Source organism: Telmatherina bonti, assembly GCF_933228915.1.
Source record: "Telmatherina bonti genome assembly, chromosome: 17".
In the NCBI taxonomy this organism is placed as follows: domain Eukaryota; kingdom Metazoa; phylum Chordata; class Actinopteri; order Atheriniformes; family Telmatherinidae; genus Telmatherina; species Telmatherina bonti.
The window spans coordinates 39,448,059-39,467,224 of record NC_136615.1 but is presented as its reverse complement, the minus strand read 5'-3'; the positions used below and the strand labels follow the sequence as shown (position 1 = coordinate 39,467,224).

At 47.0% G+C, this 19,166-nt stretch overlaps 1 protein-coding gene across 1 annotated transcript in view; it reads left to right on the top strand.

The window, feature by feature from the left end:
- Window positions 1–447: 447 nt before the first annotated feature.
- LOC306768189 (chondroitin sulfate synthase 3-like) overlaps window positions 448–19,166 on the top strand; it is a gene marked incomplete at both ends in the record, with an annotated part of 61,115 nt that continues 42,396 nt past the window's right edge. Inside the window, 2 exons of the mRNA XM_079256420.1 lie at window positions 448–973; window positions 9,288–9,571. Coding sequence (XP_079112546.1) covers window positions 448–973; window positions 9,288–9,571 — 810 coding nt within the window. The remainder of the gene's footprint in view (window positions 974–9,287; window positions 9,572–19,166) is intronic.

Genomic DNA, 19,166 nt, shown 5'->3' with positions numbered 1-19,166 from the left:
AACTCGGAAAAGCTGAAATCTGTGAATATATTTCTAACTGCATCGAAGTGCTGGAAGCTTCTGTCTTTGTTTAAAATGACCGGAATCATTGTTGACACGTGATATTCACCAATTCTAAGCTTTTTTCCCAGTCTGAGTCGGCTCCACCATGAGAATCGTCTCTGGGAGCCTGTTAGTCCGCGAAAGGCACATCACCAGCAGACTGAAGACGGAGATGTCCTCTTAGGAGAAGCTGTCTGCCGCTGGAACCTCCTCTGGAACAACCAGCCAGCCTGCCGGGATCATCAGAAATGAGTCCCGGAGGTGGAAGCCCGGATTCGGGCCTTAGCTCCGCAGCTTGCCGCCTGCAGTCTGCGGCTTCTGATGCAGGCTGGTCGGACACGTCAGCAGCCTCCAGACAACATTCACATCTTCTCCTGTAGCTGCAGCTTCATCACAACACCACAGATGAAGAGCCGGAGGCCCTGGAGCACCCTTCTCCTTGGAGTCTTCCTCGGATACATGGCCTCGTCCTGGCTCATCGTTCCTCGGATCACAGAAAGCAAGAGGAGGAAGTCCGCGGCGTGTTGGTCCCGCAGTGAGTCCGGCTCGGTGGTCGTCGGGGAGCCGGACAGTGAAGAGGAGGAACGGCTCTTCATCACGGCCAACAGCAGTGGACACGCCGGGATGAAGATCAGACCCAAACAGTTCCTCTATGTCGGCGTCATGACAGCCAAAAAGTACCTGGCCTCTCGCGCCGTGGCCGCGCACCAAACCTGGGCAGCCTCCATACCGGGGAAGGTGGAGTTCTTCTCCAGCGCTGGTTCTGGTTCTGTCCGCGTGCCAGTCCCCATGCCAGTGGTTTCCCTGGCAGCGGTGGATGATTCCTACCCACCTCAAAAGAAGTCATTCATGATGCTGAAGTACATCCATGACCATTACCTGGAGAAGTACGAGTGGTTCATGAGGGCGGACGATGACGTTTATATCAGAGGTAAACAGTTAAGATGTGTCTGAAATACTTCTACTGTCTGAAAGTACTACGTTATACAGTCTGAAATACTTCTACTGTCTGAAAGTACTACGTTATACAGTCTGAAATACTTCTACTGCCTGAAAGTACTACGTTATACAGTCTGAAATACCTCTACTGTCTGAAAGTACTACGTTATACAGTCTGAAATACTTCTACTGTCTGAAAGTACTACGTTATACAGTCTGAAATACTTCTACTGTCTGAAAGTACTACGTTATACAGTCTGAAATACTTCTACTGCCTGAAAGTACTAAGTTATACAGTCTGAAATACTTCTACTGTCTGAAAGTACTACGTTATACAGTCTGAAATACTTCTACTGTCTGAAAGTACTACGTTATACAGTCTGAAATACTTCTACTGCCTGAAAGTACTACGTTATACAGTCTGAAATACTTCTACTGTCTGAAAGTACTATGTTATACAGTCTGAAATACTTCTACTGTCTGAAAGTACTACGTTATACAGTCTGAAATACTTCTACTGTCTGAAAGTACTATGTTATACAGTCTGAAATACTTCTACTGTCTGAAAGTACTAAGTTATACAGTTTGAAATACTTCTACTGTCTGAAAGTACTACGTTATACAGTCTGAAATACTTCTACTGTCTGAAAGTACTATGTTATACAGTCTGAAATACTTCTACTGTCTGAAAGTACTATGTTATACAGTCTGAAATACTTCTACTGTCTGAAAGTACTACGTTATACAGTCTGAAATACTTCTACTGCCTGAAAGTACTAAGTTATACAGTCTGAAATACTTCTACTGTCTGAAAGTACTATGTTATACAGTCTGAAATACTTCTACTGTCTGAAAGTACTACGTTATACAGTCTGAAATACTTCTACTGTCTGAAAGTACTACGTTATACAGTCTGAAATACTTCTACTGTCTGAAAGTACTATGTTATACAGTCTGAAATAATTCTACTGTCTGAAAGTACTACGTTATACAGTCTGAAATACTTCTACTGTCTGAAAGTACTACGTTATACAGTCTAAAATTCTTCTACTGTCTGAAAGTACTACGTTATACAGTCTGAAATACTTCTACTGTCTGAAAGTACTAAGTTATACAGTCTGAAATACTTCTACTGTCTGAAAGTACTAAGTTATACAGTCTGAAATACTTCTACTGTCTGAAAGTACTACGTTATACAGTCTGAAATACTTCTACTGTCTGAAAGTACTACGTTATACAGTCTGAAATACTTCTACTGTCTGAAAGTACTATGTTATACAGTCTGAAATACTTCTACTGTCTGAAAGTACTAAGTTATACAGTCTGAAATACTTGTACTGTCTGAATGTACTATGTTATACAGTCTAAAGTACTTCTACTGTCTGAAAGTACTATGTTATACAGTCTAAAGTACTTCTACTGTCTGAAAGTACTATGTTATACAGTCTGAAATACTTCTACTGTCTGAAAGTACTACGTTATACAGTCTGAAATACTTCTACTGTCTGAAAGTACTATGTTATACAGTCTAAAGTACTTCTACTGTCTGAAAGTACTAAGTTATACAGTTTGAAATACTTCTACTGTCTGAAAGTACTATGTTATACAGTCTGAAATACTTCACTGTCTGAAAGTACTACGTTATACAGTCTGAAATACCTCTACTGTCTGAAAGTACTACGTTATACAGTCTGAAATACTTCTACTGTCTGAAAGTACTACGTTATACAGTCTGAAATACTTCTACTGTCTGAAAGTACTACGTTATACAGTCTGAAATACTTCTACTGCCTGAAAGTACTAAGTTATACAGTCTGAAATACTTCTACTGTCTGAAAGTACTACGTTATACAGTCTGAAATACTTCTACTGTCTGAAAGTACTACGTTATACAGTCTGAAATACTTCTACTGCCTGAAAGTACTACGTTATACAGTCTGAAATACTTCTACTGTCTGAAAGTACTATGTTATACAGTCTGAAATACTTCTACTGTCTGAAAGTACTACGTTATACAGTCTGAAATACTTCTACTGTCTGAAAGTACTATGTTATACAGTCTGAAATACTTCTACTGTCTGAAAGTACTAAGTTATACAGTTTGAAATACTTCTACTGTCTGAAAGTACTACGTTATACAGTCTGAAATACTTCTACTGTCTGAAAGTACTATGTTATACAGTCTGAAATACTTCTACTGTCTGAAAGTACTATGTTATACAGTCTGAAATACTTCTACTGTCTGAAAGTACTACGTTATACAGTCTGAAATACTTCTACTGCCTGAAAGTACTAAGTTATACAGTCTGAAATACTTCTACTGTCTGAAAGTACTATGTTATACAGTCTGAAATACTTCTACTGTCTGAAAGTACTACGTTATACAGTCTGAAATACTTCTACTGTCTGAAAGTACTACGTTATACAGTCTGAAATACTTCTACTGCCTGAAAGTACTAAGTTATACAGTCTGAAATACTTCTACTGTCTGAAAGTACTACGTTATACAGTCTGAAATACTTCTACTGTCTGAAAGTACTACGTTATACAGTCTGAAATACTTCTACTGCCTGAAAGTACTACGTTATACAGTCTGAAATACTTCTACTGTCTGAAAGTACTATGTTATACAGTCTGAAATACTTCTACTGTCTGAAAGTACTACGTTATACAGTCTGAAATACTTCTACTGTCTGAAAGTACTATGTTATACAGTCTGAAATACTTCTACTGTCTGAAAGTACTACGTTATACAGTCTGAAATACTTCTACTGTCTGAAAGTACTAAGTTATACAGTCTGAAATACTTCTACTGTCTGAAAGTACTATGTTATACAGTCTGAAATACTTCTACTGTCTGAAAGTACTACGTTATACAGTCTGAAATACTTCTACTGTCTGAAAGTACTACGTTATACAGTCTGAAATACTTCTACTGTCTGAAAGTACTATGTTATACAGTCTGAAATACTTCTACTGTCTGAAAGTACTAAGTTATACAGTTTGAAATACTTCTACTGTCTGAAAGTACTACGTTATACAGTCTGAAATACTTCTACTGTCTGAAAGTACTATGTTATACAGTCTGAAATACTTCTACTGTCTGAAAGTACTAAGTTATACAGTCTGAAATACTTCTACTGTCTGAAAGTACTAAGTTATACAGTTTGAAATACTTCTACTGTCTGAAAGTACTACGTTATACAGTCTGAAATACTTCTACTGTCTGAAAGTACTACGTTATACAGTCTGAAATACTTCTACTGTCTGAAAGTACTATGTTATACAGTCTGAAATACTTCTACTGTCTGAAAGTACTACGTTATACAGTCTGAAATACTTCTACTGTCTGAAAGTACTATGTTATACAGTCTGAAATACTTCTACTGTCTGAAAGTACTAAGTTATACAGTCTGAAATACTTCTACTGTCTGAAAGTACTAAGTTATACAGTCTGAAATACTTCTACTGTCTGAAAGTACTACGTTATACAGTCTGAAATACTTCTACTGTCTGAAAGTACTACGTTATACAGTCTGAAATACTTCTACTGTCTGAAAGTACTATGTTATACAGTCTGAAATACTTCTACTGTCTGAAAGTACTAAGTTATACAGTCTGAAATACTTCTACTGTCTGAATGTACTATGTTATACAGTCTAAAGTACTTCTACTGTCTGAAAGTACTATGTTATACAGTCTAAAGTACTTCTACTGTCTGAAAGTACTATGTTATACAGTCTGAAATACTTCTACTGTCTGAAAGTACTACGTTATACAGTCTGAAATACTTCTACTGTCTGAAAGTACTATGTTATACAGTCTAAAGTACTTCTACTGTCTGAAAGTACTAAGTTATACAGTCTGAAATACTTCTACTGTCTGAAAGTACTATGTTATACAGTCTGAAATACTTCACTGTCTGAAAGTACTACGTTATACAGTCTGAAATACCTCTACTGTCTGAAAGTACTAAGTTATACAGTCTGAAATACTTCTACTGTCTGAAAGTACTACGTTATACAGTCTGAAATACTTCTACTGTCTGAAAGTACTACGTTATACAGTCTGAAATACTTCTACTGTCTGAAAGTACTATGTTATACAGTCTGAAATACTTCTACTGTCTGAAAGTACTACGTTATACAGTCTGAAATACTTCTACTGTCTGAAAGTACTACGTTATACAGTCTGAAATACTTCTACTGTCTGAAAGTACTACGTTATACAGTCTGAAATACTTCTACTGTCTGAAAGTACTATGTTATACAGTCTGAAATACTTCTACTGTCTGAAAGTACTACGTTATACAGTCTGAAATACTTCTACTGTCTGAAAGTACTAAGTTATACAGTCTGAAATACTTCTACTGTCTGAAAGTACTATGTTATACAGTCTGAAATACTTCTACTGTCTGAAAGTACTACGTTATACAGTCTGAAATACTTCTACTGTCTGAAAGTACTAAGTTATACAGTCTGAAATACTTCTACTGTCTGAAAGTACTACGTTATACAGTCTGAAATACTTCTACTGTCTGAAAGTACTAAGTTATACAGTCTGAAATACTTCTACTGTCTGAAAGTACTATGTTATACAGTCTGAAATACTTCTACTGTCTGAAAGTACTACGTTATACAGTCTGAAATACTTCTACTGTCTGAAAGTACTACGTTATACAGTCTGAAATACTTCTACTGTCTGAAAGTACTATGTTATACAGTCTGAAATACTTCTACTGTCTGAAAGTACTAAGTTATACAGTCTGAAATACTTCTACTGTCTGAATGTACTATGTTATACAGTCTAAAGTACTTCTACTGTCTGAAAGTACTATGTTATACAGTCTAAAGTACTTCTACTGTCTGAAAGTACTATGTTATACAGTCTGAAATACTTCTACTGTCTGAAAGTACTACGTTATACAGTCTGAAATACTTCTACTGTCTGAAAGTACTATGTTATACAGTCTAAAGTACTTCTACTGTCTGAAAGTACTAAGTTATACAGTTTGAAATACTTCTACTGTCTGAAAGTACTATGTTATACAGTCTGAAATACTTCACTGTCTGAAAGTACTACGTTATACAGTCTGAAATACCTCTACTGTCTGAAAGTACTACGTTATACAGTCTGAAATACTTCTACTGTCTGAAAGTACTACGTTATACAGTCTGAAATACTTCTACTGTCTGAAAGTACTACGTTATACAGTCTGAAATACTTCTACTGTCTGAAAGTACTACGTTATACAGTCTGAAATACTTCTACTGTCTGAAAGTACTACGTTATACAGTCTGAAATACTTCTACTGCCTGAAAGTACTAAGTTATACAGTCTGAAATACTTCTACTGTCTGAAAGTACTACGTTATACAGTCTGAAATACTTCTACTGTCTGAAAGTACTACGTTATACAGTCTGAAATACTTCTACTGCCTGAAAGTACGTTATACAGTCTGAAATACTTCTACTGTCTGAAAGTACTATGTTATACAGTCTGAAATACATCTACTGTCTGAAAGTACTACGTTATACAGTCTGAAATACTTCTACTGTCTGAAAGTACTATGTTATACAGTCTGAAATACTTCTACTGTCTGAAAGTACTAAGTTATACAGTTTGAAATACTTCTACTGTCTGAAAGTACTACGTTATACAGTCTGAAATACTTCTACTGTCTGAAAGTACTATGTTATACAGTCTGAAATACTTCTACTGTCTGAAAGTACTATGTTATACAGTCTGAAATACTTCTACTGTCTGAAAGTACTACGTTATACAGTCTGAAATACTTCTACTGCCTGAAAGTACTAAGTTATACAGTCTGAAATACTTCTACTGTCTGAAAGTACTATGTTATACAGTCTGAAATACTTCTACTGTCTGAAAGTACTACGTTATACAGTCTGAAACACTTTTACTGTCTGAAAGTACTACGTTATACAGTCTGAAATACTTCTACTGCCTGAAAGTACTAAGTTATACAGTCTGAAATACTTCTACTGTCTGAAAGTACTACGTTATACAGTCTGAAATACTTCTACTGTCTGAAAGTACTACGTTATACAGTCTGAAATACTTCTACTGCCTGAAAGTACTACGTTATACAGTCTGAAATACTTCTACTGTCTGAAAGTACTATGTTATACAGTCTGAAATACTTCTACTGTCTGAAAGTACTACGTTATACAGTCTGAAATACTTCTACTGTCTGAAAGTACTATGTTATACAGTCTGAAATACTTCTACTGTCTGAAAGTACTACGTTATACAGTCTGAAATACTTCTACTGTCTGAAAGTACTAAGTTATACAGTCTGAAATACTTCTACTGTCTGAAAGTACTATGTTATACAGTCTGAAATACTTCTACTGTCTGAAAGTACTACGTTATACAGTCTGAAATACTTCTACTGTCTGAAAGTACTACGTTATACAGTCTGAAATACTTCTACTGTCTGAAAGTACTATGTTATACAGTCTGAAATACTTCTACTGTCTGAAAGTACTAAGTTATACAGTTTGAAATACTTCTACTGTCTGAAAGTACTACGTTATACAGTCTGAAATACTTCTACTGTCTGAAAGTACTATGTTATACAGTCTGAAATACTTCTACTGTCTGAAAGTACTAAGTTATACAGTCTGAAATACTTCTACTGTCTGAAAGTACTAAGTTATACAGTTTGAAATACTTCTACTGTCTGAAAGTACTACGTTATACAGTCTGAAATACTTCTACTGTCTGAAAGTACTACGTTATACAGTCTGAAATACTTCTACTGTCTGAAAGTACTATGTTATACAGTCTGAAATACTTCTACTGTCTGAAAGTACTACGTTATACAGTCTGAAATACTTCTACTGTCTGAAAGTACTATGTTATACAGTCTGAAATACTTCTACTGTCTGAAAGTACTAAGTTATACAGTCTGAAATACTTCTACTGTCTGAAAGTACTAAGTTATACAGTCTGAAATACTTCTACTGTCTGAAAGTACTACGTTATACAGTCTGAAATACTTCTACTGTCTGAAAGTACTACGTTATACAGTCTGAAATACTTCTACTGTCTGAAAGTACTATGTTATACAGTCTGAAATACTTCTACTGTCTGAAAGTACTAAGTTATACAGTCTGAAATACTTCTACTGTCTGAATGTACTATGTTATACAGTCTAAAGTACTTCTACTGTCTGAAAGTACTATGTTATACAGTCTGAAATACTTCTACTGCCTGAATGTACTATGTTATACAGTCTAAAGTACTTCTACTGTCTGAAAGTACTATGTTATACAGTCTAAAGTACTTCTACTGTCTGAAAGTACTATGTTATACAGTCTGAAATACTTCTACTGTCTGAAAGTACTAAGTTATACAGTTTGAAATACTTCTACTGTCTGAAAGTACTACGTTATACAGTCTGAAATACGTCTACTGTCTGAAAGTACTACGTTATACAGTCTGAAATACTTCTACTGTCTGAAAGTACTACGTTATACAGTCTGAAATACTTCTACTGTCTGAAAGTACTAAGTTATACAGTCTGAAATACTTCTACTGTCTGAAAGTACTAAGTCATACAGTCTGAAATACTTCTACTGTCTGAAAGTACTACGTTATACAGTCTAAAGTACTTCTACTGTCTGAAAGTACTACGTTATACAGTCTGAAATACTTCTACTGTCTGAAAGTACTACGTTATACAGTCTGAATTACTTCTACTGTCTGAAAGTACTACGTTATACAGTCTGAAATACTTCTACTGTCTGAAAGTACTAAGTTATACAGTCTGAAATACTTCTACTGTCTGAAAGTACTAAGTCATACAGTCTGAAATACTTCTACTGTCTGAAAGTACTACGTTATACAGTTTGAAATACTTCTACTGTCTGAAAGTACTAAGTTATACAGTCTGAAATACTTCTACTGTCTGAAAGTACTAAGTCATACAGTCTGAAATACTTCTACTGTCTGAAAGTACTACGTTATACAGTCTAAAGTACTTCTACTGTCTGAAAGTACTACGTTATACAGTCTGAAATACTTCTACTGCCTGAAAGTACTACGTTATACAGTCTGAAATACTTCTACTGTCTGAAAGTACTATGTTATACAGTCTAAAGTACTGCTTTTCTCCTGTGTGACATGTCCCGGCTGCATCATACAGCAGGACCTTTCCAAGCATCCTTTCCCAAAGTTCCTGCTTGTTTTCTGTTTGAAATGAAGTCTGAGACATTTTTCCACCAAGAAAGCCGTGAAACACCAATAACAAGCTGATTCCCCTCATTTCCCTCCACCAGGAGAAAAGATGGAGGAGTTCCTGCGCTCGCTGAACAGCAGTAAGTCGTATTACCTGGGCCAGACGGGTCTGGGGATGCCTGAGGAGCTGGGCCGACTGGCCTTGGAGCCTGGAGAGAACTTCTGCATGGGAGGTCCAGGGATGATCTTCAGCAGAGAGGTGCTGCGCCAGATGGTCCCTCACATCAGCACCTGTCTCACAGAGATGTACACCACTCATGAGGATGTGGAGGTGGGCCGTTGTGTGCGTCGTTTCGGAGGAACGCAGTGTGTTTGGTCTTATGAGGTGAGGACTGAGTTCATCTTTTCACGCAGAAATGAGCGATGTATCTGGTGTTCATGCAGAATAGTTTTTCTCCTTCATAGTTTCCATCCAACTTCTGGAAAACCTGACAGGCTGAGTTCGGTTTGTTGAATGTGTATGCCTTGTGTAGGACCAAACAAGTTCTAAAGAGCTGGGGATGAGTCTGCAGACCAAACCTGAAGAGCTCTTTACTCTTTCTACTATGAGTTTTCCAACACGTCTCTCCATTTGGCTTCCATTAAGCTAAACACATCCCGGTGAAACAGTAGATGTAGATGGCATTGTGGTACAGCTGACACATGGAGCCTTCTAACGGACATTTATGATGAGAAAAGGCGAGTAAAACGTGACAAACAAGGTTATTTCGGAGTATTTACCAGATATGTTGCTGAGTTTTTCGCTCTCGATTCAGACTCAAACATGTCCGACTGGATGTTTGGTGCAGACGTTATTTCCAGTGAGCATTTTAGTTAGAAGTAGCACATCCACTCCCAGCAGTCTCCCAGCCTGCATGGGGCCTTCCGGTGGAGCCGTCCCTTTCTGCTTGTTTCTGGCAGATGCACATCTGGGAGGATCAATATAAAATTAATGAATGGGTTTGTGAAAAATGCTTGATTATTTTTTGCCCTTCTGGCAAATTATTTATTATAATTTATGTTATAATAAATGAGCCTAAAATGTGTGTTCTAGGGCCACTTTAAACATGTTGTAAAGAACTGAAAGCCTTCATATACCACTTCCTTTATTTACATCATATAGATCATTTTCTAAGATGTTTCCCTGTTCCCTGTTACCATGGAGACCAGCAGGGTGCAGACAGTGGTCCAGAGACCAGCAGCAGGGATGGAGACAGTGGTCCAGAGACCAGCAGGGATGGAGACAGTGGTCCAGAGACCAGCAGGGTGGAGACAGTGGTCCAGAGACCAGCAGGGATGGAGACAGTGGTCCAGAGACCAGCAGGATGGAGACAGTGGTCCAGAGACCAGCAGGATGGAGACAGTGGTCCAGAGACCAGCAGGATGGAGACAGTGGTCCAGAGACCAGCAGGGTGGAGACAGTGGTCCAGAGACCAGCAGGGTGGAGACAGTGGTCCAGAGACCAGCAGCAGGATGGAGACAGTGGTCCAGAGACCAGCAGGGTGGAGACAGTGGTCCAGAGACCAGCAGGATGGAGACAGTGGTCCAGAGACCAGCAGGGTGGAGACAGTGGTCCAGAGACCAGCAGGATGGAGACAGTGGTCCAGAGACCAGCAGGGTGGAGACAGTGGTCCAGAGACCAGCAGGATGGAGACAGTGGTCCAGAGACCAGCAGGGTGGAGACAGTGGTCCAGAGACCAGCAGGATGGAGACAGTGGTCCAGAGACCAGCAGGGTGGAGACAGTGGTCCAGAGACCAGCAGGGTGGAGACAGTGGTCCAGAGACCAGCAGGATGGAGACAGTGGTTCAGAGACCAGCAGCAGGATGGAGACAGTGGTCCAGAGACCAGCAGGATGGAGACAGTGGTCCAGAGACCAGCAGGATGGAGACAGTGGTCCAGAGACCAGCAGGGTGGAGACAGTGGTCCAGAGACCAGCAGGATGGAGACAGTGGTCCAGAGACCAGCATGGTGGAGACAGTGGTCCAGAGACCAGCAGGATGGAGACAGTGGTCCAGAGACCAGCAGGATGGAGACAGTGGTCCAGAGACCAGCAGGATGGAGACAGTGGTCCAGAGACCAGCAGGATGGAGACAGTGGTCCAGAGACCAGCAGGATGTAGACAGTGGTCCAGAGACCAGCAGGGTGGAGACAGTGGTCCAGAGACCAGCAGGGATGGAGACAGTGGTCCAGAGACCAGCAGGATGGAGACAGTGGTCCAGAGACCAGCAGGATGGAGACAGTGGTCCAGAGACCAGCAGGATGGAGACAGTGGTCCAGAGACCAGCAGCAGAATGGAGACAGTGGTCCAGAGACCAGCAGGGTGGAGACAGTGGTCCAGAGACCAGCAGGATGGAGACAGTGGTCCAGAGACCAGCAGGATGGAGACAGTGGTCCAGAGACCAGCAGCAGGGTGGAGACAGTGGTCCAGAGACCAGCAGCAGGGTGGAGACAGTGGTCCAGAGACCAGCAGCAGGATGGAGACAGTGGTCCAGAGACCAGCAGGATGGAGACAGTGGTCCAGAGACCAGCAGCAGGGTGGAGACAGTGGTCCAGAGACCAGCAGCAGGGTGGAGACAGTGGTCCAGAGACCAGCAGGATGGAGACAGTGGTCCAGAGACCAGCAGGATGGAGACAGTGGTCCAGAGACCAGCATGGTGGAGACAGTGGTCCAGAGACCAGCAGCAGGATGGAGACAGTGGTCCAGAGACCAGCAGGATGGAGACAGTGGTCCAGAGACCAGCAGCAGGGTGGAGACAGTGGTCCAGAGACCAGCAGCAGGGTGGAGACAGTGGTCCAGAGACCAGCAGGATGGAGACAGTGGTCCAGAGACCAGCAGGATGGAGACAGTGGTCCAGAGACCAGCAGGATGGAGACAGTGGTCCAGAGACCAGCAGGATGGAGACAGTGGTCCAGAGACCAGCAGGATGGAGACAGTGGTCCAGAGACCAGCAGGGTGGAGACAGTGGTCCAGAGACCAGCAGCAGGATGGAGACAGTGGTCCAGAGACCAGCAGGATGGAGACAGTGGTCCAGAGACCAGCAGGGTGGAGACAGTGGTCCAGAGACCAGCAGGATGGAGACAGTGGTCCAGAGACCAGCAGGATGGAGACAGTGGTCCAGAGACCAGCAGGGATGGAGACAGTGGTCCAGAGACCAGCAGGATGGAGACAGTGGTCCAGAGACCAGCAGGATGGAGACAGTGGTCCAGAGACCAGCAGGGTGGAGACAGTGGTCCAGAGACCAGCAGGATGGAGACAGTGGTCCAGAGACCAGCAGGGTGGAGACAGTGGTCCAGAGACCAGCAGGATGGAGACAGTGGTCCAGAGACCAGCAGGATGGAGACAGTGGTCCAGAGACCAGCAGGATGGAGACAGTGGTCCAGAGACCAGCAGGATGGAGACAGTGGTCCAGAGACCAGCAAGATGGAGACAGTGGTCCAGAGACCAGCATGGTGGAGACAGTGGTCCAGAGACCAGCAGGATGGAGACAGTGGTCCAGAGACCAGCATGGTGGAGACAGTGGTCCAGAGACCAGCAGGATGGAGACAGTGGTCCAGAGACCAGTAGGATGGAGACAGTGGTCCAGAGACCAGCAGGATGTAGACAGTGGTCCAGAGACCAGCAGGGTGGAGACAGTGGTCCAGAGACCAGCAGGATGGAGACAGTGGTCCAGAGACCAGCATGGTGGAGACAGTGGTCCAGAGACCAGCTTGGTGGAGACAGTGGTCCAGAGACCAGCAGGGATGGACACAGTGGTCCAGAGACCAGCAGGGATGGAGACAGTGGTCCAGAGACCAGCAGGGTGGAGACAGTGGTCCAGAGACCAGCAGGGATGGAGACAGTGGTCCAGAGACCAGCAGGATGGAGACAGTGGTCCAGAGACCAGCATGGTGGAGACAGTGGTCCAGAGACCAGCAGGATGGAGACAGTGGTCCAGAGACCAGCAGGGATGGACACAGTGGTCCAGAGACCAGCAGGGATGGAGACAGTGGTCCAGAGACCAGCAGGATGGACACAGTGGTCCAGAGACCAGCAGCAGAATGGAGACAGTGGTCCAGAGACCAGCAGGGTGGAGACAGTGGTCCAGAGACCAGCAGGATGGAGACAGTGGTCCAGAGACCAGCAGGATGGAGACAGTGGTCCAGAGACCAGCAGGATGGAGACAGTGGTCCAGAGACCAGCAGGGTGGAGACAGTGGTCCAGAGACCAGCAGGATGGAGACAGTGGTCCAGAGACCAGCAGGGTGAAGACAGTGGTCCAGAGACCAGCAGGGTGGAGACAGTGGTCCAGAGACCAGCAGCAGGATGGAGACAGTGGTCCAGAGACCAGCAGGGTGGAGACAGTGGTCCAGAGACCAGCAGGATGGAGACAGTGGTCCAGAGACCAGCAGGGTGGAGACAGTGGTCCAGAGACCAGCAGGATGGAGACAGTGGTCCAGAGACCAGCAGCAGGGTGGAGACAGTGGTCCAGAGACCAGCAGGATGGAGACAGTGGTCCAGAGACCAGCAGGGTGGAGACAGTGGTCCAGAGACCAGCAGGATGGAGACAGTGGTCCAGAGACCAGCATGGTGGAGACAGTGGTCCAGAGACCAGCAGGATGGAGACAGTGGTCCAGAGACCAGCAGGATGGAGACAGTGGTCCAGAGACCAGCAGGGTGGAGACAGTGGTCCAGAGACCAGCAGGATGGAGACAGTGGTCCAGAGACCAGCAGGGTGGAGACAGTGGTCCAGAGACCAGCAGGATGGAGACAGTGGTCCAGAGACCAGCAGGAGAATGGAGACAGTGGTCCAGAGTCCAGCAGGAGAATGGAGACAGTGGTCCAGAGACCAGCAGGAGAATGGAGACAGTGGTCCAGAGACCAGCAGGAGAATGGAGACAGTGGTCCAGAGACCAGCAGGAGAATGGAGACAGTGGTCCAGAGACCAGCAGGATGGAGACAGTGGTCCAGAGACCAGCAGGGTGGAGACAGTGGTCCAGAGACCAGCAGGGTGGAGACAGTGGTCCAGAGACCAGCAGGGTGGAGACAGTGGTCCAGAGACCAGCAGGATGGAGACAGTGGTCCAGAGACCAGCAGCAGGGATGGAGACAGTGGTCCAGAGACCAGCATGGTGGAGACAGTGGTCCAGAGACCAGCAGCAGGATGGAGACAGTGGTCCAGAGACCAGCAGCAGGATGGAGACAGTGGTCCAGAGACCAGCAGGGTGGAGACAGTGGTCCAGAGACCAGCAGGATGGAGACAGTGGTCCAGAGACCAGCAGGATGGAGACAGTGGTCCAGAGACCAGCAGCAGGATGGAGACAGTGGTCCAGAGACCAGCAGCAGGGATGGAGACAGTGGTCCAGAGACCAGCAGCAGGGATGGAGACAGTGGTCCAGAGAACAGCAGGATGGAGACAGTGGTCCAGAGACCAGCAGCAGGGTGGAGACAGTGGTCCACAGACCAGCAGGATGGAGACAGTGGTCCAGAGACCAGCAGGATGGAGACAGTGGTCCAGAGACCAGCAGGATGGAGACAGTGGTCCAGAGACAAGCAGGGTGGAGACAGTGGTCCAGAGACCAGCAGCAGGGATGGAGACAGTGGTCCAGAGACCAGCAGCAGGGATGGAGACAGTGGTCCAGAGACCAGCAGGGTGGAGACAGTGGTCCAGAGACCAGAAGGGTGGGGACAGTGGTCCAGAGACCAGCAGGATGGAGACAGTGGTCCATAGACCAGCAGGATGGAGACAGTGGTCCAGAGACAAGCAGGGTGGAGACAGTGGTCCAGAGACCAGCAGGGTGGAGACAGTGGTCCAGAGACCAGCAGCAGGATGGAGACAGTGGTCCAGAGACCAGCAGGGTGGGGACAGTGGTCCAGAGACCAGCAGGATGGAGACAGTGGTCCAGAGACCAGCAGGATGGAGACAGTGGTCCAGAGACCAGCAGGATGGAGACAGTGGTCCAGAGACCAGCAGGATGGAGACAGTGGTCCAGAGACCAGCAGGGTGGAGACAGTGGTCCAGAGACCAGCAGGATGTAGACAGTGGTCCAGAGACCAGCAGGGTGGAGACAGTGGTCCAGAGACCAGCAGGGTGGAGACAGTGGTCCAGAGACCAGCAGCAGGATGGAGACAGTGGTCCAGAGACCAGCAGCAGGATGGAGACAGTGGTCCAGAGACCAGCAGGATGGAGACAGTGGTCCAGAGACCAGCAGGGTGGAGACAGTGGTCCAGAGACCAGCAGGATGGAGACAGTGGTCCAGAGACCAGCAGGGTGGAGACAGTGGTCCAGAGACCAGCAGGGTGGAGACAGTGGTCCAGAGACCAGCAGGATGGAGACAGTGGTCCAGAGACCAGCAGGATGGAGACAGTGGTCCAGAGACCAGCAGGGTGGAGACAGTGGTCCAGAGACCAGCAGGATGGAGACAGTGGTCCAGAGACCAGCAGGATGGACACAGTGGTCCAGAGACCAGCAGGGTGGAGACAGTGGTCCAGAGACCAGCAGGATGGAGACAGTGGTCCAGAGACCAGCAGCAGGATGGAGACAGTGGTCCAGAGACCAGCAGGGTGGAGACAGTGGTCCAGAGACCAGCAGGATGGAGACAGTGGTCCAGAGACCAGCAGGATGTAGACAGTGGTCCAGAGACCAGCAGGATGTAGACAGTGGTCCAGAGACCAGCAGGGTGGAGACAGTGGTCCACAGACCAGCAGGATGGAGACAGTGGTCCAGAGACCAGCAGGATGGAGACAGTGGTCCAGAGACCAGCAGGATGGAGACAGTGGTCCAGAGACCAGCAGCAGGATGGAGACAGTGGTCCAGAGACCAGCAGCAGGATGGAGACAGTAGTCCAGAGACCAGCAGCAGGGATGGAGACAGTGGTCCAGAGACCAGCAGGATGGAGACAGTGGTCCAGAGACCAGCAGGATGTAGACAGTGGTCCAGAGACCAGCAGGGATGGAGACAGTGGTCCAGAGACCAGCAGGATGTAGACAGTGGTCCAGAGACCAGCAGGGTGGAGACAGTGGTCCAGAGACCAGCAGGATGGAGACAGTGGTCCAGAGACCAGCAGGATGGAGACAGTGGTCCAGAGACCAGCAGGGTGGAGACAGTGGTCCAGAGACCAGCAGGGTGGAGACAGTGGTCCAGAGACCAGCAGGATGGAGACAGTGGTCCAGAGACCAGCAGGATGGAGACAGTGGTCCAGAGACCAGCAGGATGTAGACAGTGGTCCAGAGACCAGCAGGGTGGAGATAGTGGTCCAGAGACCAGCAGGATGGAGACAGTGGTCCAGAGACCAGCAGGATGGAGACAGTGGTCCAGAGACCAGCAGGGTGGAGACAGTGGTCCAGAGACCAGCAGGATGTAGACAGTGGTCCAGAGACCAGCAGGATGTAGGCAGTGGTCCAGAGACCAGCAGGATGGAGACAGTGGTCCAGAGACCAGCATGGTGGAGACAGTGGTCCAGAGACCAGCAGGATGGAGACAGTGGTCCAGAGACCAGCAGGATGTAGACAGTGGTCCAGAGACCAGCAGGGTGGAGACAGTGGTCCAGAGACCAGCAGGATGTAGACAGTGGTCCAGAGACCAGCAGGATGTAGACAGTGGTCCAGAGACCAGCAGGATGTAGACAGTGGTCCAGAGACCAGCAGGATGTAGACAGTGGTCCAGAGACCAGCAGGGTGGAGACAGTGGTCCAGAGACCAGCAGGATGGAGACAGTGGTCCAGAGACCAGCAGGATGGAGACAGTGGTCCAGAGACCAGCAGGATGTAGACAGTGGTCCAGAGACCAGCAGGATGTAGACAGTGGTCCAGAGACCAGCAGGGTGGAGACAGTGGTCCAGAGACCAGCAGGATGTAGACAGTGGTCCAGAGACCAGCAGGGTGGAGACAGTGGTCCAGAGACCAGCAGGATGGAGACAGTGGTCCAGAGACCAGCAGGATGGAGACAGTGGTCCAGAGACCAGCAGGATGTAGACAGTGGTCCAGAGACCAGCAGGATGGAGACAGTGGTCCAGAGACCAGCAGGGTGGAGACAGTGGTCCAGAGACCATCAGGATGGAGACAGTGGTCCAGAGACCAGCAGGATGGAGACAGTGGTCCAGAGACCAGCAGGATGGAGACAGTGGTCCAGAGACCAGCAGGGTGGAGACAATGGTCCAGAGACCAGCAGCAGGGATGGAGACAGTGGTCCAGAGACCAGCAGCAGGGATGGAGACAGTGGTCCAGAGACCAGCAGCAGGGATGGAGACAGTGGTCCAGAGACCAGCAGCAGGGATGGAGACAGTGGTCCAGAGACCAGCAGGATGGAGACAGTGGTCCAGAGACCAGCAGGATGGAGACAGTGGTCCATAGACCAGCAGGATGGAGACAGTGGTCCAGAGACCAGCAGGATGGAGACAGTGGTCCAGAGACCAGCATGGTAGAGACAGTGGTCCAGAGACCAGCATGGTGGAGACAGTGGTCCAGAGACCAGCAGCAGGATGGAGACAGTGGTCCAGAGACCAACAGCAGGATGGAGACAGTGGTCCAGAGACCAGCAGGGTGGAGACAGTGGTCCAGAGACCAGCAGGATGGAGACAGTGGTCCAGAGACCAGCAGGATGGAGACAGTGGTCCAGAGACCAGCAGGGTGGAGACAGTGGTCCAGAGACCAGCAGCAGGGTGGAGACAGTGGTCCACAGACCAGCAGGATGGAGACAGTGGTCCAGAGACCAGCAGGATGGAGACAGTGGTCCAGAGACCAGCAGCAGGATGGAGACAGTAGTCCAGAGACCAGCAGCAGGGTGGAGACAGTGGTCCAGAGACCAGCAGGATGGAGACAGTGGTCCAGAGACCAGCAGGGTCGAGACAGTGGTCCAGAGACCAGCAGGGTGGAGACAGTGGTCCAGAGACCAGCAGGATGGAGACAGTGGTCCAGAGACCAGCAGGGTGGAGACAGTGGTCCAGAGACCAGCAGGGTGGAGACAGTGGTCCAGAGACCAGCAGGATGGAGACAGTGGTCCAGAGACCAGCAGGATGGAGACAGTGGTCCAGAGACCAGCAGGATGGACACAGTGGTCCAGAGACCAGCAGGATGGAGATAGTGGTCCAGAGACCAGCAGGGTGGAGACAGTGGTCCAGAGACCAGCAGGATGGAGACAGTGGTCCAGAGACCAGCAGCAGGGATGGAGACAGTGGTCCAGAGACCAGCATGGTGGAGACAGTGGTCCAGAGACCAGCAGGGTGAAGACAGTGGTCCAGAGACCAGCAGGGTGGAGACAGTGGTCCAGAGACCAGCAGCAGGATGGAGACAGTGGTCCAGAGACCAGCAGGGTGGAGACAGTGGTCCAGAGACCAGCAGGATGGAGACAGTGGTCCAGAGACCAGCAGGGTGGAGACAGTGGTCCAGAGACCAGCAGGATGGAGACAGTGGTCCAGAGACCAGCAGCAGGGTGGAGACAGTGGTCCAGAGACCAGCAGGATGGAGACAGTGGTCCAGAGACCAGCAGGGTGGAGACAGTGGTCCAGAGACCAGCAGGATGGAGACAGTGGTCCAGAGACCAGCATGGTGGAGACAGTGGTCCAGAGACCAGCAGGATGGAGACAGTGGTCCAGAGACCAGCAGGATGGAGACAGTGGTCCAGAGACCAGCAGGGTGGAGACAGTGGTCCAGAGACCAGCAGGATGGAGACAGTGGTCCAGAGACCAGCAGGGTGGAGACAGTGGTCCAGAGACCAGCAGGATGGAGACAGTGGTCCAGAGACCAGCAGGAGAATGGAGACAGTGGTCCAGAGTCCAGCAGGAGAATGGAGACAGTGGTCCAGAGACCAGCAGGAGAATGGAGACAGTGGTCCAGAGACCAGCAGGAGAATGGAGACAGTGGTCCAGAGACCAGCAGGAGAATGGAGACAGTGGTCCAGAGACCAGCAGGATGGAGACAGTGGTCCAGAGACCAGCAGGGTGGAGACAGTGGTCCAGAGACCAGCAG